Source organism: Chiloscyllium plagiosum, chromosome 41 (assembly GCF_004010195.1).
Source record: "Chiloscyllium plagiosum isolate BGI_BamShark_2017 chromosome 41, ASM401019v2, whole genome shotgun sequence".
In the NCBI taxonomy this organism is placed as follows: Eukaryota; Metazoa; Chordata; class Chondrichthyes; order Orectolobiformes; family Hemiscylliidae; genus Chiloscyllium; species Chiloscyllium plagiosum.
In genome coordinates, this window is record NC_057750.1 from 14,311,204 (window position 1) to 14,333,804 (window position 22,601).

General features: G+C 39.9%; 1 protein-coding gene across 1 annotated transcript in view; it reads left to right on the plus strand.

Moving 5' to 3' along the window:
• The window catches only part of LOC122542710 (ryanodine receptor 1-like), a 393,921-nt gene that overhangs the window by 157,041 nt on the left and 214,279 nt on the right, over positions 1 to 22,601 (plus strand). The window contains exons 34-40 of the mRNA XM_043680690.1: positions 4,900 to 4,986; positions 5,814 to 6,040; positions 7,621 to 8,506; positions 9,708 to 9,908; positions 12,822 to 12,933; positions 13,510 to 13,656; positions 19,278 to 19,551. Of these exons, the coding sequence (XP_043536625.1) occupies positions 4,900 to 4,986; positions 5,814 to 6,040; positions 7,621 to 8,506; positions 9,708 to 9,908; positions 12,822 to 12,933; positions 13,510 to 13,656; positions 19,278 to 19,551 (1,934 nt within the window). The remainder of the gene's footprint in view (positions 1 to 4,899; positions 4,987 to 5,813; positions 6,041 to 7,620; positions 8,507 to 9,707; positions 9,909 to 12,821; positions 12,934 to 13,509; positions 13,657 to 19,277; positions 19,552 to 22,601) is intronic.

A 22,601-nucleotide genomic window follows, 5' to 3' on the forward strand; every position in this document is an offset into this window, starting at 1 on the left:
TAATGATGACCGTGAAATTGTTCTCAATTGTTATAAAATCTGGTGTATTTAAATCTTTCAAGATAAGAAATTTGGCTTCTTACCTGGTCGAGTTTATATGTGACACCAGATCCACAATAACACAGTGAACTCTTAACTACCCTCTGAAATGCACTCGCAAGCCACTCTGTCCATTAGAAATTGCTGAAGGGCAATGCTGACATCATATGAGTGAATAAATGATAACAAAAACACCACTCTGCAAGGTTTGTTTTGGCTGGAGTAGGTGTAATCCTTTGCTGCAAATTATACAGAAGTAACTTGTGCTACTGGATTATCATTACTCGATGTTTAAAGAATTCAAGCAAAGCTACTTATCAGATTAGTTTTTTTCCCCCCCTTTAGAAATTCAAACATCTGCTCAGGTTATAGAGTCAAAGAGCATGGAAGCAGACCTTTTGGTCCAACTCATCCACGCCGACCAGACATCCTAATCCGACCTGGTCCTATTTCCCAACTTTTGGCTTGTATCCCTCTAAACCCTTCCTGTTCATGTACCCACCCAAATGCCTTTTAAGTGTTGTAATTGTACCAGCCTCCACCACTTCCTCTGGTAGCTGCTTCCATACACACACCTCCCTCTGTGTGAAAACATTACCCCTCAGGTTCTCCTTTTGAATCTTTCCCCTCTCACCTTAAGTTTCAGACTCCTGCACCCTAGGAAAAAGACATTGGCTATTCACCCTGTCCATGCCCCTCATGATTTTATAAACCTCTATAACGTCACTCCTCAGCCTCCGAGGAGAAAAGCCCCAGCTTAAATCGTCTGTCCCTATAACTCAAACACTCCTGTTACAGCAATACCCTTGTAAATATTTTCTGCACCCTTTCAAGATTAACAATGTTAAAAATCACAAGAATAGGTTATGGTCCAACAGGTTTATTTGGAAGCACTAGCTTTGGAGCGCTGCTCCTTCATCAGGTGGTTGTCACAACCACTTGCTGAAGGAACAGCACTCCGAAAGCTAGTGCTTCCAAATAAATCTGATGGACTATAACCTGGTGCTGTGTGATTTTTAATTTTGTCCACCCCAGTCCAACACCAGCTCCTCCACTTCAAGATCAACAACATGTTTCCTGTATAAGGGCGACCAAAATTGTACATAGTATTCCACAAGTGGCCTCACCGATGTCCTGTACAGCCGCAGCATCACATCCCAACTCCTATACTCAAATGTTCTAATTGTTATAATTTCCTGAATTGAGTTTGAAAGGATAGTGACCTAGTATTTGGGCTACAGCATTTTGATAAGATGCAGTAACTTATATCCAGTACCATGTCTAAGAATATATCAATGTTTCAGAAAATCAAATTGACCATTTCACTGTAAACTCAATTGATGGGGTTAAACGTCAGGACATTGAAGAAGAATATAATGTAAATCCAATACCTTTATTTACAAAAACTCACCCCCACCTTCTCGAGGACAACTTGGGAGGGGTAATAAATGCTGGCCCAGCCAGCAATACTCACAACCCACAAAATGACTGAATAAAAAAACAACTACAATGGAAGTTTATACGCCAGTGTGTTTGCAGGTACTCATCTACTTTCCAACTTTCATAAGATTTATGTATGTGAATACATTCCAAAAACATGGAAATTGGGAAAATTAAATTGACAGAGCAAGCTAGGATGTAGACTTCATAGAGTCGATTCAAGATCAAATCCTAGAACAAGATGCATGGATCAAACCAAGGGTTTGGATAGTTTAATATATAATGAGGCATTCATGTATAATGAAATACTAAATGATTTCAAAGTAAAAGATCCTCTAGGAAACTGTGAGCATAATATGCTAGAACTTAGCATTCAGTTGACTGAGAAACTTGGATCGGAAACAGCTGTGCTAAACTTAAACTAGGGTAATTAGAAAGGAGTGAGAGCACAGTTGGCTGGAGTGGACTAGGACAGAAATTTAGCAGTAAAGATATTTGATGATCAATCGCAGATATTTCAGAAAACATTTCATGGTTCTCAACAATGATATATCCCAATGAGAAAGAGGAATTCTAGGGAGGAGATAAAACCAGCCATGGTTAACCAACGAAATTAAAAGTAGTATTAAATTGAAAGACAAAATATACAATGTGGCAAAGAATAGTGAGCATTGGAAAGGGTTTGAAAACAAACAAAAGATGACAAGTACATTTTTGCTTGTCACGCAGATGACAAGCAACATGAATTCGACTGGGACAACACTACTATTATAGGACAAGCCAAACAGAGAACAGCCAGGGAATTCCTAGAGGCATGGCACTCATCCACATATTCAATCAATAAGCGCATTGATCTGGACCCAATATACCGATCACTGCAATGGACAGTTGGAACTGACAACCGGAAGCGACAGATTCAAACCACTATAAATGCCAGAGGAAAGATCACAGAAGCGCTTCACAGGAGGCTCCCAAGCACTGAAGATGTCACCTAGACAGGGGACGAAACGTCTGCAACACAAATTCCCAGCTCGGCGAACAGAACCACAACAATGAGCACCCGAGCTACAAATCTTCTCACAAACTTTGAAAATACTTTGTATTAGTCTTCATGGTAGAAGACACTGGCATTCCAAAAGTACTAAATAAGCGAAGGGCAAAATTGGGAGATGAAATAAGTACGATAACTATCACTAGAGAATAAAAGCTGTCCGGTTCTGCACTTAGTGGGTTGCATCCTCATTGAAAAAGAGTGGGAGGCAAGAAAACCAGGTAACTATAGGCCAGTTAGCTAATTCCTGTCATTGGGACAATGTTAGGACATAGTATAAAGGATGTGATAGCCAAGCATTTAGAATGCATAATGTGCTGACATGTTATCAGCATGGCTTCGTGAAGGGGAAATTATACCAAACAAATTTACTAGAGCTGTTTGAGGAGGTAATAAGCAGGATAGATACAGGGGAAGCAGTATTAGCAAGTTTTGAGCCACTCTCCACTACATCAAAGACATCTTGGAAATGACTATCAGACTACTCAGACCCCTTGGCATCATGGTAGCCCACAAACCCACCAACACACTAAAATAGCAGCTAATGAACTTGAAATACCCTATACAGACAACAAGCAAAACTAATGTCATCTACAAAATACCTTGCAAGAACTGTAACAAATACTACATTGGACAAACAGGCAGAAAACTAGCCACAAGGATACATGAACATCAACTAGCCACAAACAACATGACCCACTCTCACTAGTATCCTTACATATGGATGAGGAAGGACACCACTTCGACTGGGACAACACATCCAACCTAGGACAAGCCAAACAGAGACACACGAGAATTCCAAGAAGCATGGCATTCCAACCGGAACTCTATCAACAAACACATTAACTTGGATCCCGTCTACCACCGCTTGAGAAAAAGAACAGGAAATGCCATCACCATAGGAAATGATATCGCCACAGGAAATAACATCAACTCAAGGAAACTCAATGATATAAATAGAAAGCAGGCTACACCAACAGTGCTTCATTCAGAGGCTCACTGAAGTTGTTACATAGTGTGGTGGTGAAATGTCTAAAAATGAACCTTTCAGCTCAACGAGCAAACCCACATCCAGGGGAAGCAGTATATGTAATATATTTAGATTTTCTAAAAGAGATGGGGAGATTGATCTGGAGCGAGGAGGCAAGAGGACCCAGAAGTGGGAAGAAGGGACAGGAGCTGGGAGGCCTACTCTCTTCTGTCTCTTTCTTCTGCGATTCCCTCTTTCTCCATCCCACCATTCCTCAGCTCCTGATCTCTACCTCTTTCAAGCCATATTTCCTGCCACCATTACCGCATCCGGAGTCTCCCAAAAAAAACTTTATGGAAGGGGTATGCACGATTTAAAACAGCACATAGTGTGCATTCCCAAGTGTCAGGAAATATAGTCATGTGTTAATGACTTGGATGCGGGAAGTGAATGTACAACCTCCAAGTTTGCAAATAGCGCAAAGATAGGTGGGGACGTAAATGGTGAAGATGACTCAAAGATATTGACAGTTTGTGAGTGAGCAAAACTTGGCAATTTGAATATAGTGTGGGAGAATGTGAGGTAATGCACTTTGGCAAGAAGAACATGAGAACTGAATATTAAATAGAGAAAAAAATTCAGAAAGCTGCAGTAAAGAGGGATTTTGGTGATCCTTGAGCAACGAACACAAAAAAGCTAGCATACATGTTCAGCGGGTAATGGTGAAGGCAAATGAAATGTTATCCTTCATTTCAAAGAGAACAGAATTTAAAAATAGGGACGCCATGTTAAAACTATACAAAGCATTGTTAGAATACTGTGAGGAGTTTTTCTCCCCTTATCGAAGGAAAGATACTGGCTTTTGAAGGAGTCCAGAGAAGATTCTCAAGGTTGATCCTGGTTTTCCGTTTGGGGAGTGATTGAGTAGATTGAGCCTGTTTCATTGGTGTTTAGAAGGATGAGGTGAGATTTGACCATGTCGATGTGAAGAGCTTATTTTCCATTATAAGAGAGTCTAGAACCAGAGGGTATATATATGAGTAAGGGGTTGTTCATTTAAGACAGATGAGGTGGGATTTCACCTCTCAGATGGTAGTGAATCTATGGAATTCTATACTGCTGAGGGCTATTATAGCTAGGTCATTAAGTACATTCAAGGCTGAGAGATTTTTAATCAACAAGGGAATTGAGAGTTATGGTGAAAAGACAGGAAAGTGAAGTTAAGGATAATCAGATTAGCCATGATCTTAATTAATGGTGGAGAACATTTGATGGGCTGAATGGCCTAATTCTGTTCCTGCCTCTTGTTGTCTTATTGAATAGAAATCTATTTTTATTTTGTCAGACTTCAGCTGCATGTGTTTTAATGCTGTTTGTTTCACTTTAATGTGTTTCATAGGTTGAACCAAGTAAGAAGTTATTCCCTGCAGTCTTTGTTCAGCCTTCTAGCCAGAACATGTTCCAGTTTGAGCTTGGAAAGCTGAAGGTATGTGTGCCATTGGATTATAGGATGTGTACATGGCATTACACAGTTAAGCTTCATCTCAAACTATTATTTCTGTTTTTCTTCAATGTCAGGACCATTTAATTGTTCAGAGTGGAGCAGGACTTTTACTTGGGGCTGGAGCACTAACATCAGGCTCACCGGCTGATGTCACTGGCTCATGACTAACAGATTTTGTTGGATTAATTACAACCAGAGAGCCTGTGGCTGCAAGTGCAGCCATTTTCCTGCACTGACAGCGAGGGGAAGGAGTCTTAGAGTACCTCAGGACTCTTGGCCTCCTTGCATCAAGCTGCCAAGAAACTGCTTCCTTTCCCCAGTTGTAACATAAATGCCTTAAAATCCTTAACCAGTATACCTCCCAGTAGTGAGAAAGTCTGGACTCCACCTCCTTTGTTCCTGCTTTCAGTGGGCTGTGAAAATTATGACTGTACTTGGATGTGCTAATCCTGCAAAATAAACACTGCTGGAAATCTGAAACTCTAACAGAACCTGTGCTAAACAATTAGCAAGCCAGTTAGCGTTTGTAAACAAAGGAAAGTATTTAAGTTTTACGCAAAGACATTCATTAGAGCTAGAAGATATTGCAGGTGACTGACTTGTACATTGTTGAAGAAAATATAAACGCCACAATACAGAGCAGCAAATGCAACTCTGGCATAAGTTTGTCTTTGTGTCCTTAAGATTGTGATTTCTAAGTAGCATCATGAATAAGCAGCCATTATATAATACCGTTTATATAGCAAACTTTGTGTGAAGACTTAACAGCTTGGCAGTCATTATTTTTGCCTTTTTTTAATCTTTTACAGAATATTATGCCTATTTCATCAGCTATGTTTAAGAGTGAGCGAAAGAACACCATCCCCCAGTGTCCTCCAAGACTTGATGTCCAAATGATCACACCAGTAGTGTGGAGTCGGGTGCCAAATGATTTTTTGAGTGCGGAAACAGCACGGATCAGTGAGCGACATGGCTGGATGGTAGAATGCTTAGAGCCACTTATTATGATGGCACTGCATATTCCTGAGGAGAACAGGTTAGGAACTAGAAAACAGTTATATGGCAGATGCAGAAAAATGCAGTTAAAATACAAAACTGCTGGAAATAATCATCAGATCAGGCAATATTTCTGGAGAGAGAAACTGAGTTAATGCACAATATAGGTGAAAGTGAGGACTGGAAATCGGAGTCTAGATTAGAGTGGTGCTGGAAAAGCACAGCAGGTCAGGCAGCATCCGAGGAGCAGGAAAATTGATGTTTCGGGCAAAAGCCTTTCATCAGGAAAAAATGAAGGGCTTTTGCACAATATGTAATACAATCAATGGGGTTTCTCTCATTGGCAAGAGTTCCACATCACCTCTTTTAGGATAAGCCTGCTGTATTTTGTGTCACCTTACAGACTTGGCAGGCTAGTAATGCTATTATGGTACCCACCCTTGGTCCAGGTTTATGGTTGGACCTAGACCACAGGAAAGTGATGATATGTGCAGATTTGCAGGGGAGGGTATCAGCAGCAAGGTTGTGATGGGGCTGTCCATTTCGCAAAACAGGGTCCCTTGAGCAGCCTCTGAATGAAAGACATTTCTACTCCCGGGAGCATGCAAGTGACTCTAGATAGGTGAATACCTGTTTGTGGGATAAAGCCCTTAAAGTGGGCATTCATTTTTTTTTTATGGAAACACACACTAAGTGTCACTCAAACATGTATCTGTTCAGAGCAAGCTATTCCTGTAATCAGGGACCTTGAGGGATGTGGTCCCATCCCTCTGAGAGCTACTAGGTATTTAGAAGCCTGCAATTATTTTGAACAGCACTGCAACAGGGAGGGGGTGCTTACTACCGGTACCAAACTAACCCAAGGCCTAGGATTGTTGCTGGATCCCAGGCCAGATACGATGGGTGAGAGATTGCAGAGTGTAAGCTAAGACAGAGGGAATTCTGCAACAGGGCAGGTGAGTGGGTGACTTTGAAGATGCCCCACACCCCAAAGATCCTGTCAATGCTGTGTTCCTTAAACAGGCACTGGATATTAATTGTATACACTAGGGCTTCAATTTGCAGTGGATTGGATAGGCTTTCCATGACCCTTACGAGGTAGACTATTAAAGTCCATCCAGCTTTAATACTATCAACTACCAGGGTCCAACTGGTAGTTTTGCTGAATGTCTATCAACCTGAACTGTTAACATAGAGTCACAGAGATGTACAGCATGGAAACAGATCTTTTGGTCCAACTTGTCCATGTCGACCAGATGTCCTAAACTAATGTAGTTGCATTTGCCAGTATTTGGCCCACGTCCCTCTAAACCCTTCCTATTTATATACCCATCCAGATGCCTTTTGAAATGTTGTGAATGTACCAGCCTTCACCACTTCCTCTGGCAGCTCATTCCATACATTGTCCACAGATACTGCCTGACTGGCAGTATGTTTTCTCTTTTCATTTTGATTAGAAAATAATTGTTTTGCAATCCATAAATAAAGGTAAAGAATTTGACTAAATGCATTTGATTGTCTGATTTTTATACACTGGATTTAGGCTACTGTACCTAGTGTCACATTGCAGTCTGTTGTCTCAGTGAATTTTAATGTTTGTGTTTTAATATTTTCATGCAGGTGTATTGACATCTTGGAGCTTTCTGAACATAAAGATCTACTGCAATTCCACTACCACACATTGCTGCTGTACTGTGCAGTGTGTGCATTGGGCAACAACCGGGTTGCCCATGCCATATGTAGCCATGTTGATGAATTTCAGCTACTTTACACGATTGAGAACACGTATCTACCAGGGCTCCTGCGTAGTGGCTATTATGATCTACTTATTAGTGTCCATCTAGAGTCAGCTAAACGATCGCGATTAATGATGAATAATGAGTTTATTGTCCCAATGACTGAAGATACAAAACAAATTACATTGTTCCCAGGAGAGAGCAAAGTTTACGGCCTACCTGGTGTAGGAGTTACCACGTGCTTGAGACCACCTCTACATTTTGCCTCTTTATCTTTTGTTGGTACTAGTAACGATCGTTACCAATTCAGTCCTGAGATCCCACTAGACATTCTCAAAACCAAAGCCATTAACATGCTGACAGAGGCTGTCCAGGATGGTGGGCAGCACACAAGGGATCCAGTGGGTGGAAGTGTGGAATTTCAGTTTGTGCCAGTACTCAAACTTGTTAGCACTCTCCTCATTATGGGGGTCTTCGATGATGAAGACGTTAAGCACATACTGAAGATGATTGAACCTAATGTGTTTGCTGAGGTCAAGGAGGAAGTTGAAAAGAGTGAGGATGAAAGTGCTAAGGATGAAGAAGTACCAACTGCTGAAGAAGAAGGAGAAGCAGAAGAAGCTGGAGAGAAAGAAAGAGAGAAAGATGAACATGAAGAGGTAGAAGAGTCCAAGGAGGACAAGACTGTGGAAGAAGGCGAAGAAACAAAGGAGGAAGAATTGAAGGAAGGACTTTTGCAGATGAAACTGCCTGAGTCTGTCAAATTACAGGTACGAAAATCTATTTTCTCCTTTATATATTCACTGAAATTAGTGGACACCATTAAGCCGCCTCATTGTGCAAAAGAAAATATAAAAAATTATTATGTCTAAGAAAACTGAGTTTCTCCTCTTCATTTAGCTTCTCCAAATGGGGTCATCACATGCTTTTTGATGAACCTTCTCCATCTCTTCCTCTTACTTCCCCTTTTAGTGGTACAAAAGAAATAATGCCCAGTAAGCAAGCAACTACGTGACAGCTAGCTATTTGCATGCTTCTCATTTCTTCTTGTATGGTGACTTTTCACATTCTTTCAGCAGCAGAAGGACAGTTTATTTTTATTGAAGTCTACCAATTTCAACGTCAGTTGGAAACCAAAGGTTCACAATGAAAACCTTTTAAGATTCACCTCTATTGGGTTTCTCGCCTGGCACCTACATAGAGAAAACAGTATCTGTTTCTTATCCTGACATATTTTCCCTCTTTTTAAATACTAGAATTATTGGAGAGAAGTTCCTGTTAATGTGATTCTGAGTCACTGATTACTATGTGTATAATTCGTCCATGTTAGGTAACACTTCATCACTCATGCTATGTAGAGTTGCTATAATAGTTGCTTCCATTGACCAGAAAGTAAACGGATGAGTTTAAACGTTCACTGCCTCTGTCACCAACATGCAGTGACAGTAGTGTGTACTATGTACATTAAAAGCTCACCAAAATTTCTTTGACTGCACCTTCCAAACTCTCAACCTCTACCAGCTAAAGAGATGAGGGCAGCAGGCATATTGAAACACCACCAGTTTAAGTTCCCCTCCAAGCCAAACACATCATGAGTTTGAACTGTAACACCATTCCTGGACCGTTGCAGAGTCAAAATCCTAGAACTCCCTCATTAACAGCAGTGTGGGTGTACCTGCACCACATGGACTACAACAGTTCAAAAAGATTGCTGACCACCACCTTCTCAAGTGTTTTGAGGAGTGGCAGTAAATACTAGTTTAGCAAGTATCATCCTCATCCTGTGAAAGAATAAGTTTAAAAAAGCAAAAGTGGATTACATATAACACAGTTCATGCTACAGTAGTGTTCTTGGCAGCTTGTTTATTTTGTCAGATTATTAATTAATTATGAACTGATGCATTGCATTGTATTCAGAAGAAAAATAAAATGCAATTCCAGTTTCTCGAATAATCTTCTCCATCCAAACAGATGTGCAAACTTTTGCAATTCTTCTGTGACTGTGAACTTCGACACCGGGTTGAATCAATTGCTTCGTTAGCTGATAAATTTGTGAATAAAATGCAAACAGATCAGAAGGAACGCTACCGAGAGCTCATGTTATCTTTTAACATGTCAGCAGCTGAAACTGCCAGAAAAACAAGGGAATTCCGTTCACCCCCTCAAGAGCAGGTAAATTCTTTTTATGTTATACAACTGAAGTCAAAAAGTTTAAACTATAGCCGAATGTATTTCCATGCATTGCACTTTTTTCAACAGAGCAAAGGATTTCCTGATACATTTCCCAAAACAATATCATGACCAATCAGTGCTGTCTTGTCTGGTTTAAATATAAACTAAAGCTGAACAGTTGACTGGGATGCATTACTCATTATAACACCTCTACCAATCAAAGTCCACTTGCCAACCACTCAGCACCCTCTTCTCATGGTATAAATTGTTGTCCTTTTTGAGATTTGGTATTCTTGTGATTCTGTCCTGATGAGTGCAAGATCAAAAGCTTTGACAGTCTGCCTCACTTTTCAGTAATATTCAGGTATTCCGCTAACAAGCAATGACTTATAAATGGTAGCGCTAAGGATAAAGGGATTTTGGTTTACAAAAGGCAATGCTTTTACAAGTCAACTTCACTCCTTTGTGTCCAGCATTATCACTATAATAGACACATTTGTGTTCAGCTGTATTTGGCATCCAGAAGTTTTCAATTTCATATTTCCTGCTTTGAACGACTACAGATACAGATTTTCACTTAGGAAAGTATCAAACTATTTATTAATGGTCTTAAAGCCTTTTTATCCTGAATAATTTAAACTTACTGTTCACATTATAAAACTTTAAGGTAATATGATTAGATTAGATTCCCTACAGTGTGGAAACAGGCCCTTCAGCCCAACCAGTCCACACCGACCCTCCGAAGAGTAACCCACCCAGACCCATTTCCCTCTGACTAATGCACCTAACACTATGGGCAATTTAGTATGGCCAATTCACCTGACCTGCACATCTTTGGACTGTGGGAAGAAACTGGAGCACCCAGAGGAAACCCACGCAGACACGGGGAAAATGTGCAAACTCCACACAGACTCCACACCCGAGGCTGGAATCAAACCTGGGACTCTGGTGCTGTGAGGCAGCAGTGCTAACCACTGAGCCACCGTGCCGCCCGCTTCATAATACTTAAAATATTAAAATAGTTAGTGACTAAGGTATTGTTATTTGAAATATCAAAGTGGATGATGAATGTATTGGAGAGAACAAAGCATAAATAAGTCCAAGGATCAAACACAACTATGTTATCTTAAAAAAAATTAACATGTTTTTCAGTTGATCCTACAGCAATGAAACTAATTATACAGCTGCTAGGGCTGTCTTAGGAATGCAGACTATTTAAGGGTAGAGTTAAAGTGAACCATAAACAAAGTGCTGCAGAAACTCAGCACATCTAGCAGCATCCATGCAGAGCAAAACAGAGTTAATGTTTCAAATCTGATATGATTTTTCAGAAATGAAAAAAAGTGTTCCACAACGGTGGCTTTGAGTGCTGTTGACAGAGGGGACAATAAGCTGTGAACAGCATAACAGCCACCACTTTACAGCATTTTCATTTCTGAAGAAGGGCCACGTTGCACTCAAAACTTTAACTCTATTTCTCTCTTCATAAATGCTCCCAGGCCTGCTGAGTTTCTCCAGAATTTTCTGTTTTTGTTTCAGATCTCCAGCATCCACAATATAGAGGAACCTCAATTATCCGGCATTCAATTATCCAAATATCGGATTATCCGGCGAGATCGCAGAGTCCCAATGCTCGGCGAAACTATGTTATCTGGCATTTGACTATTCGGAATTCGATTAACTGAACAAAATACTGCCTGCCCATGTCCTTGGGATAATCGAAGTTCCTCTGTATTTTGCATTTATGGAAAAGCAGGAAGAGTATTTGATGAATTGGCTTTACTTAAAATCTGCTTTTAAATGCTTGATAAGAGCATTGTGAGTGAAGATCACCCCTTGTCCCAGAATTACTAATGGATTAATTGAGGGGATAGGTTATAATTCCTCCAAGGTAAAAGCAATGACTGCAGATGCTGGAAACCAGATTCTGGGATTAGTGGTGCTGGAAGAGCACAGCACTGCAGGTCAAATCTGCTCCTGAACTTAGTTGCACCTTCTTCTTAAGAATCTTTGTATGGATGATATTGTGTTGCATTATGGGAAATGAATGTTAATGCTGATGTACATGATGGTGCAATTGTGACAGTAACAGTCAACTGCCTGGAACATACGCACAGGAGTAGGCCATTCAGCCCTTGAGCCGACCCTGCCATTCAGTACATCATGGCTGATTGAACACATTTACTCACCCCATCCACATAATCATATACACTGCTGGTAGTCAGGAATCTATCAATCTGTACCTTGAATATAATTAAAAACTGAGACTCCACAACCCTCTATCGTAGAGAATAGCAAAAGTTTACAATCCTGTGAGTAAACAAATTTCCCCTCATCTTGGACCTAAAGGCACCCCTTTACTTTTACATCAAGACTTGAAGAAGATAAAAATACTGTACCAGAATGCTGTAATCAGTATTCTGTGCACTAGAATGTTAACAAAATAGCTGATAGGACTTGGTGAGAGTGAGGGAGAATTACTATTGGATAATATAAAGATAGAGATGCAACAGATATGGAGCAAGAGCAGTTTAGCTAGTTAGAGTAGCCTCGAGTGCAGTACAGACACTCAACACCCAAACTCCATGGTAGGAAATCACAATTCAGGGATACAGCAGTACCAGTATAATGCAATGTGTACACAGAGCAAGACACTGATTATGTTAACTACACTGGAATAGTTTTAATATATATTTTAATCAAAATTAGAATTCTGTAATAGAATAAATATAATCTCTGATTTCTACATAATTGTTTTAACAAATGAGCAATGTACCCAAAATTAATTTACGTATGGAATTTTCTGTATGGATAATAAACTGAATGTGATATACTCTTTAGCCTGTTTCATTACTGACAATCTGAGTACTTTTTAAATTATTGTTCATGATAGATTGTGTACTTTCATTTCAGATTAACATGTTGATGAATTTTAAAATGGAGATAGATGAAGAAGATTGCCCTCTTTCAGATAATGTGAAAGAGGTGTTACTCGAATTCCACACCAAACTTCTTACTCATTGTGGTAAGTATGAGAGCACTGTAAATCATTTGAAACCATTGATTTACAAAAGTATGATTTAGACACTAGAATCAATGTCATAATTATTTTGAAAGACTAGCATTGTTTTGAAACAGTGCTATAATTGCTGCATGCCTGCCAGGGTGGGATTTGTACCTGTGTCCTAGGCACATTATCCTGGGCTTCTGGTTTATCAGCCAGGTTACATTACTTTCCAGTTAGAACTATATTGCCATTGCTTCAGTACCACTGGGTCAAAATCTTGAAATCCCTCCCTGTCATCAGTAATGGTGATCATGAAGCCATTTTTGATTGTAAAATCCATCTGGTTCATTAAAGTCCTTTTGTAGAATGAACAGTGCTGTCCTTGTCCTGTCTTGCCTACATGTGACTCCAGACCCACAGAAATGTGGTTGACACTGAGATGTCCTAACAATACAATTAGTCCAATACTTTGCAATATATTTTGCAAACCACCAGAAATAAGGTCAAAATATTGAAAATAATTCTTCCCATCTAAAAATTTAGATGCTAGTGGGTTTTCACACGTGTCTAAGGAAGTATCGTTTTATCTTACAGGCATTCAAATAGAAGAAGAGGAGGAAGAGGAAGAAACAGATACATCACTCAAAGGCCGCTTGCTAAATCTTGTTGAGAAAGTCAAGGGTTTAAGAAAGAAGAAAGAGGTTGAAGATACCGGAACTGAAGAAGAAGAGAAGACACCCAGTGAGTATTAATAAAATGGCAGGCAAAGTATTGAGTCTTAGGTTGTTTTTACATTCGAGAGCGCATCTCCAAGTGGCACTATACATTTTCAGCTCTCACCTTATGGTGCTGCCATTAAGTCATCCAAAGCTTCTAAAGGATATCTTCACTATAGCTGCTGAAAAATTAGTTGTTATTAATGCTGTATCACTGCAAATCGGAGACTAAGCATTATTAGGGGAGTATGAAAAATTGTTTTAAAGAAACGACCAAAGCTGGCAGCAGTAGTCTGGAATGTTCAAAAGGTTACTGACACGTGGTGAAACAGTTGATATCATATCAGTACGTTTGGAAAATAATAAATGCCTTCTTGCATTATGGATATCTGTACAGGCTGGTAACTATTTAAAAAGAAGATTGAAATTGCAGCTGTTAGCTGAAAAGACCATCTGACAAGATTTCACCTTTTAAAGGGAGGAAGAAATATTATTGGCAAAAGAAAGCAGCAAGCATTATTAGTTTAACACCAAATATCATAAGTACTTGTACTGGAAACAAAAATTCCAAATGAAGCTCTGCATATTCAACTTATAATTACAACCAAGAATTTTTTTTTTAAACTTTCCAGATTCTAGAGTTTCCATGTAAATCTCCTAGAACCAAGCCAATTTGTATCTTGGCCCACATAGATCTACTGCTATCTCTCTTAAAAAAACTAAACACGTAATACATAAATTCGTTGGAATTGGAAAAGGTATTCATGTGGGAAAGTATCCTTTATTTAAGTTCACCATGTTATGACAAACAGGAAGGAGGCAGCATTCAGCAAAGAGGAGGAGCCAGTTCTTCTCTCCCCTGCCTCTGATCATAAATTGGGGACCTTCAACTGTGGACTCGTCATAACACAGCAAAGAAAAAAATGGCAGCCTGTGTTCTGTTATATTATTCTGCCCCATGCCAAGAAGTTGGATCATGTCGTCAATCCTGTTTGCAGAGGTATTACTGGCTACCTGAAACCTACTAAATTAGCTGACCTATTTGATTGATTACTGATTTTGCTCCATTCATCATGAGGAGATAAGTTATATTAAGAGTGGAATGGGCAAGCAGCTCAGTCACCCTCATTGCCATCCCTTTTAGGCATAGTTAGCAACCGAGGCTTTTAAGAGGCAACTTCATATGCTCTACCCAGCTAGTAAACAGACCCCACTTCTTGCTGTGAATATCTTACTCAAAAGATTTGAATAATATGATAGGGAGAAATAGGCATGTAAGCTGTCTAATGATCCAGAGGAATCCCTCCCATTAGGAGCCATTGAAACTTAGTCTCTAGGCAGTTTCTTGGTCTCTTGAGGACTGGTATGAGCTGCTGCAAGGCCTTTGTGCTGAAATGGGAATATAGCAGTTGACTACAATTACAAGGGCATCCCAAACGATGAAACATATCTAAAAATTCACCTTCACTCTCACTGGCAGCTGTGTAACCTTGATGTTGTACTTTGGGAAGGGAAAGGTGTATGACTGAAGAAGACCGGCAATAAGAACCAAAATATCTGTTAACTTTTCTAGATGGTGCTTTTATGAGAATTTTTAACTTTTTGTGGTTTGAATTTTTAATGCAAACAACTTGAAGAACTGACCAGAGATCAACAAGGTTAATTCCAAATTATAATTTTTGTCTGATATTATAATGTCGTAACCCACATTAAACTGAGTGCTGCAATGAAAATTTGGTGAAGGCTGTTCAAAGTGCAAATATTGAAGTTTGTGTACATTCTTCTCTGTTAGTGTTCAATTCAGAGAGGCAGTTGTGTAATAAGGCCAGTAAGTTGTTCATTTAGAGATTTATTCCAATGAATGCAAGCTTTAAAATAAAAAAGGGCACAAATTTTAACATTCCCCCTCTCTCACACTTTGTTCTTCTCTTCCCCCCAACTTTTGCCCTCTCCTCTTTGCTCCTACAAACATGGTAGAAACCGGGCAGGCGAAGATAGTGAGAGGAAAAGGAGTAAGTTATATCCTCTTGTTGATCCACTTTCTCCCTATTATGTTATTCAAATCTTTTGAGTAAGATATTCACAGCAAGAAGTGGGGTCTGACTTGAAATATGCAGGCTACGTGCATTTCAGGACTATAGTTGCTGATATACTTTGAGATTTGAGTGATGCCAGGAGGGCACTTTTGCCCTTCTTGGTCAGTAGAATCCCAGAAGGCAGTTTTTGAATTTTATCTTCCAGATTTCCTTGAGGCCAGCAAGAATGCTGCTCAAAGAAATGTCAAACGGGAACTCTAGGCATGCCTTGAACTGGATTCTCTCTCTCTCTCTATCTATATATATATATATATATATATATATAACAGCTATATGCTCCAATAACTTCTGCTATCCATTCTCTTGGCTGGATTGTCAGTTTGGCTGATGGCAAACTACACTTGGTTATTTAAATGAAGCCCTATTTTTGATGTCAGCAGGAGTTCCTCATCACTGGCCTTGGTGTTTTCTAACCCCACCTCACACCACTGTCATGCACCCCGGTGGCCTCTTCACTTCCCTATTGATATTAGTACCAAGGATTGTCTGTGGTTCACTAGGAAAATTCTGCTGATCCTGAACTGCAATTGGGCAAATCATTTCATCTGTTTTTCCATCATAGAATCTCTACAGTGTGGAAGCAGGCTCTTTGGCCCAACAAGTCCACACTGACCCTCCGAAGAGTAATCCACTTAGACCCATTCCCCAACCCTATTAACGTACACTTAACTAATGCACCTAGCTTACACATCCCTGAACTCTATGGGCAATTTAGTATGGCCAATTCCCTGGAGGAACACCTGGAGGAAGCCCACACAGACACGGACAGAGAATGCGCAACTCCAAACAAACAGTCGCCCAGGCTGGAATTGAACCCGGGTCCCTGACGCTGTAAGGTAGCAGTGCTAACCACTGAGCCACCATGCCACCCGAGGTGCTTAATAAGGAAATTACCAACTGAAAAGGAAGAATGTGCAGGGCTCAGGGAGAAATTCAGTTCAGGTCCAAATCAGTCAGTGAGACAGAAACCAAGACAATTTCCTTTGTGAAGAGAGTTTATTAACTACCCAGTTTCCCAGCTCCTTCCATACATACATTCCATCTGTCCGTCCTTTTTTGATACTTTTTTCATAACTTGTTCAGGTATGTAACGGCATTTATCTGGAGCAGGTAGGACTTGAACAGCGCACTAGAATTGGAAGAATTTCTTTGGACATCATTAATTCATGAGCAGTAGAAAAATATTATATGTAACTTGTTTTGCTAAGTTCTGAAGGTTAGCTGTTTACAAAAAAATCTACAGTGGATTGTGGAAATGTGTCGACTTTATTCTGCTCTATCTAACTAACCAAACTTGTATCAGTTTGGAATTTCATCCTGTATTTATATTCAATCCTGAATATTTATGTTCCAACTTTTGTTTAGAAATTTGCTCACAATGCTTTTTGTAAATGTGAAAATGGCTCCTGTTAATGTCATCAGATAACTCCTATTCCAGCTACAACAGGAGTTAACTCCTGTTCTTTTGGGAATTAACTTGTTCATTTTTGAAATCTTTACTTCTTAGTAGTTCCAGAAAGCACCTCATCAGGCTATCATTGCCAATTGACATCTCAGTCTGCAGACTGTGTCTGAACGTCATTCCCTATATGTTTACAGTCCTTGCAGCTGTTGTGTGTATGATGAAGACTGGCAGCTGCTGGAACTGCAAGGCAAGATTAACATAGCGGCACCATGTAAAATGTTATAGAAAACTTACCTCGACTTAATGTACCGCTTCAAAAGCCCTCTACACAGAGTTCAAGTTGCAGCTGCTTCTGACAATCTAGTGGTTAAAATATAGTTCAAAGGCTCAGTCACTAGGAGTCCATCTATGGTAAACTGATTTGTACGATGGTTTAACTAGTAGGCACTGGATAGTTCGAACTGCGCAGTACTTCAGCTGTCAGCATCATCGTTTTCTGTGTTTATGTGAAACTTGTATTAATGAATGAGACAGATCTGATCTATTATTACATTTGTGACATACACAAACAGATCATTTCATTTTGGTTCAGGATTATAATTTTTAAAATAGTAAATAATAGAATGGGATTTAACTGAAATTATGGGACCATGAACTGAATAGCGTTCAAATGGGTGTAGAGATCGCAATGCTGAATTGCTTTGTGCCCATGGCTTCCAGTATTTGGAACATAGAACACAGAACAATACAGTGCAGGACAGGCCCTTCGGCCCTCAATGCTGTGCCGACCTGTGAACTGTTCTAAGCTCATCCCCCGGCACAATCCCATCTACATCCATGTGCTTATCCAAGGATTGTTTAAATCTCCCTAATGTGGCTGAGTTAACTACATTAGCAGGTAGGGTATTCCACGCCCTTACCACTCTCTGAGTAAAGAACCTGCCTCTGACATCTGTCTTAAATCTATCACCCCTCAATTTGTAGTTATGCCTCCTCGTACAAGCTGACGTCGTCATCATTGTTTTAATGCATTGCGTGACTTGGAATCTTGACAAATATGAACTGATTTTAAAAAAGCCGGCATGAATTTGTGATGAATAAGAGTCATATCTAACAAATTTATGTAAGTTTTTGAGACAAATAACACAAATTATAAATAAAATTTACCTGGTATTTTCCTAATGTAATCCCATGAACATTTTAAACATTTCTACTAAGATTAGGATGGAATTTGTAAGGGAATTAATTACAGTATCCAATACCAAAAACATTCACTTTCAGTTTTAAAACTAAATATGATAGTTTAAAAGAATGTAGTTACTGAATCTTGCATCAATGTTGCTGAGACAAAATGAGCCAATCAGAATTTAAACCCCTGCAAATATTTGCCTTTTTTGTTTTTTATATTTGTTCTTGTAGCCTCTATCATTCCTGAAAAGTTTATTTAATCATTGAGCTTTCCCTGAAGATTATGCGTCCAATATCTGCTAAACTTAACAGATCTAGGAATATGTTACCCATTCTGTTAAACAGTTAGTTGGCGTGCTACACTAATCCACACACATTCTGTGCAGTTTTGCTGGTCCTTTGAAATCTTCCTGTTCACAAAAGACAGGTCTGACCAGAAGTAAGCGTTTGTTGACTTTGTGTGCTGCTTCAGTCCCTTGCTACCAGAGGTACATGTATGGAGCTGCACCATATGGATTGCATCAGATCAAAAGGCAGCTCACCACCAACAATTCAAAGGCAATTAGGTATGAGCATCCCCTCGTGATGATAGGCATATCTGGGAACTTGTTATTCGTTTTTTTAAAGAATTAGGATACATGCTACAGTAATCCACATATCATATAAATTGTGCAGCTATGGTGATACTTTAAAATCATGATGTTAGGTGGTTGAAAGAAATATTGCGATTTGTGGAAAGGACTGACTTGCTCATTGTTAATGACATCAGCCTTTGCAACTGCTAATGCAAATATGAAACTGCTAACATTGTAATTTTGGAGATTATAGTATCAAGCAAGGAAAAACTTTGCTTTTCTGTAGAAAATGCTGTTTTCATAAGCTTCCTGAAAAAGATAGAGTTTTCTATATATTTAAATGTCATCATATTTATGGAGAGCTTGTTACTTTCTGCTAAAGGTACACTGCAGGAGTTGATCTCTCATACAGTAGTGCATTGGGCCCAAGAAGCCTTCATCCAGAATCCAGAACTCGTGCGTTTGATGTTCAGCTTGCTGCACAGACAGTATGATGGTGTTGGTGAGCTTATCCGCGCTATGCCTAAGGCATACATCATTAATGCTACATCTGTCGAGGACACGATGAATTTGCTAGAATGCCTGGGCCAGATCCGTTCATTGCTCATTGTCCAAATGGGTCCAGAGGAAGAGAGGCTCATGATTCAGAGCATTGGGTATGTATTGAGAAATTGGTATATCACATTTTATTGATTTATTTCTGTGCAGCATATTCATTTAGCCCAAGCAGTCCTTGGACCTCATTTTCTTCTAAGAGATATAAGTTTACCATTTTTGTATCATCCTTATTATACACTTTTGCAGACTCTCCAATGCCTTTTTTAAAAAAATTATATGGTGAAAATAACTGCATACAGTACTCCAAGTGTCATTGGCAAGGTCCAAATTTAGCAGTTTCCACTCACTTTTGGATAGAAATAAACTAAATGATTTGATTGGCTGTCTTTTGACTTTATTAACCATTATCACTATCTTTAGCAATTTCCACATTGTACTCACAGATGTCTTTGCTCCTGTATTCTATTTATTTGGCTATTAACCAAGTAATATGTAAACTATTTCTTCCAAAATGTGAAAATTCCTATATGGAAATTCTTTTGCCAATTATAGGTCTGTTCAGAAGGTTTATTACTGCCCTCTTGTAAATGGCTGGAGTCTGCCTCCATTCCTATAAATTTAAAAAGAAGGTATTACTTATTTCAGAGTTTGAATTGTTAATAAAAGCGATGAACAGCAGTAAACCCAACACAGATCTCTATGGAACATCATTTTCCATATTGGCTACTCTTCACCTTTGTTTTGATCTCTGCCTTACTACATAGTTATGCTGATGGTTCCCTGACTCTGCATTCACTGACTTTATTCATTAGCTTACTCACTGGTGTACCCAAGTCTCTTGAAAATTTAGATCTAATCCATCGGTCTCTTTACCATTGTAAATTCTCTGGAACTGGTTAAAAAAATTCCGTGAAGTTAGTCAATCGAGACTTTTTCTTTCAAAATCCATTCTGAATGTTTATTCTGAACTTTTTTTGTTTCTAGATTTTTGGTTTTCTACTTTCTTCTTTAGTAGGGATTCCCTTCTCGTTCTTACAGCTAATATTAAATTCGCTGGTCTGCTTGTGCTCCAGCACTCTGCCATGTAGTAATGAATTATTAAATACATGTAATAATGCTTGTGGTATTCCTTTACAAATCCTTTTATTTCTTTATTGCTGAATACATAAATTAAATTTACGTCTGAACCTTGATGAGTATTTATCTGAAAATTCAATAGAGACAATTTTAGTTTCCAAAGCAGGTGTATTGTGGACAGGTTTGAAGATAAGTATTTAAAATCAGAACCCTGTCTGCCACATTGAATTTTAATGCAGAGAGGATTCCATTTAAGAGGTGCTTGATCAGTAAAATCTTTTTAGAGACTTTGTGTCTCCAATTTTCTATGCATTTAATGTTTTCCTAACTACGATGGGATTCTTGGATATTAGGAAATATGACTGGTAGTAGAAAATTTAAAAAACAATAAAATTAGATCATAAACTAACATTACACAGAGGAAGATCATTTGACCTATTGAGTCTGCATGACTCTTTCATAAAGCTTTCAGGTCCTTGGACTCCTCCATCGCCAGACCATGGCAACACGACGGTTGGAGGAAGAGCGCCTCATCTTCTGCCTGGGAACCCTCCAACCACAAGGGATGAACTCAGATTTCTCCCGTTTCCTCATTTCCCCTCCCCCCACCTTGTCTCAGTCAAATCCCTCAAACTCAGCACCGCCTTCCTAACCTGCAATCTTCTTCCTGACCTCTCCGCCCCCACCCCACTCTGGCCTATCACCCTCACCTTGACCTCCCTCCACCTATCGCATTTCCAACACCCCTCCCCCAAGTCCCTCCTCCCTACCTTTTATCTTAGCCTGCAGGGCACACTTTCCTCATTCCTGAAGAAGGGCTTATGCCCGAAACGTCGATTCTCCTGTTCGTTGGATGCTGCTTGACCTGCTGCGCTTTTCCAGCAACGCATTTTCAGCTCTTTCATAAAGCTGTCTAGTTCTCCATTCTATCCTGATCTTTCCCTGTATTCCTGCATTTTGTTCTTCTTTGAATAATATAATATCTTTTTGAAAGTGCATAGAAAAGTTGGCATCTCATCTCGATCCATGGTGGACCACATGAGCTACCCAACCAACCTCTACAGTCCCAGCCTGAAGGATCCATGCTTATGTCTGGTCAGGGGCCTGATTCGTATTTCCCAGAGGACGGGTCTGTCAAGTGCTCCCCTGTCCCTTGATTAGAAGAAGGCAGTCAACAGGGTTGATCACAAGTATCTAGTCAGAACTCTGCAAACATCCTGGTTCAGGATGCAGTTTGTCACCTGGATCCAACATCTGTACACTGCTGCAAAGTGCCTGTTAAAGTTAACTGATCCCTGATGGTGCCCCTTCACTTTGACAGAGGAGTGCTTTACAGTTGTCTAGCCAACTGTATTCCCTGTGCATGGACCTTTTCTGTGCCTCTTGCTGAGGAGATTCTCAGGAGTAGCTTTGTGTGATCTGGGCACAAGGTGATCTTTCAGCCTATATTGACAATGTGTTCCTCATTCATTGACGTGGCTGACCTTGGGTGGATGTACGAGTGCCAGGAGGGTACTTGGCCACGTGGGGGTCTGTTTTAGCCCAACTGATCTTCCACCAGGATCATCTGGGCCAAATAGTCCAAACTTCTGGTCAGTCCACATCAAGTGAATTCCTTGCCAAAGACATTACGGGGGCTCAACTGGAACATTACCTATCTCCTCTATCGGAATCCTCACTGGAGAATTGACAGAGTCTGGAGGCCAGTCTCAGCTTGCCTTGGCTGCTGGACAGGACTAGTCCAAGTGTTATCTTACAGGAGTTGATTGCTGATCATAAACTAGCTGATGGCCTCTATGCTATGGTACCAGCTGGTCTATTTGACCCCCTCCTGGTTTTGTCACAAAACTTCAAAAGAAGCTGATTCACTTCTTCTGGGACAAGGAGATGCACTGGGTTGTTGCAAAATTTAGGGTCTCCCTGATAAGAAGGGCAGTCAGTCGCTGGTGTGCCTCTGCATCGAGGTGGTGATTTCCCAGCCTTTGGACCCTGCAGAGATCATTTTCCACAAACCACCTCCCATGTGGTGCATGTTGACAATGTATTTCTTCCATCGGGTGCATGACCTCAA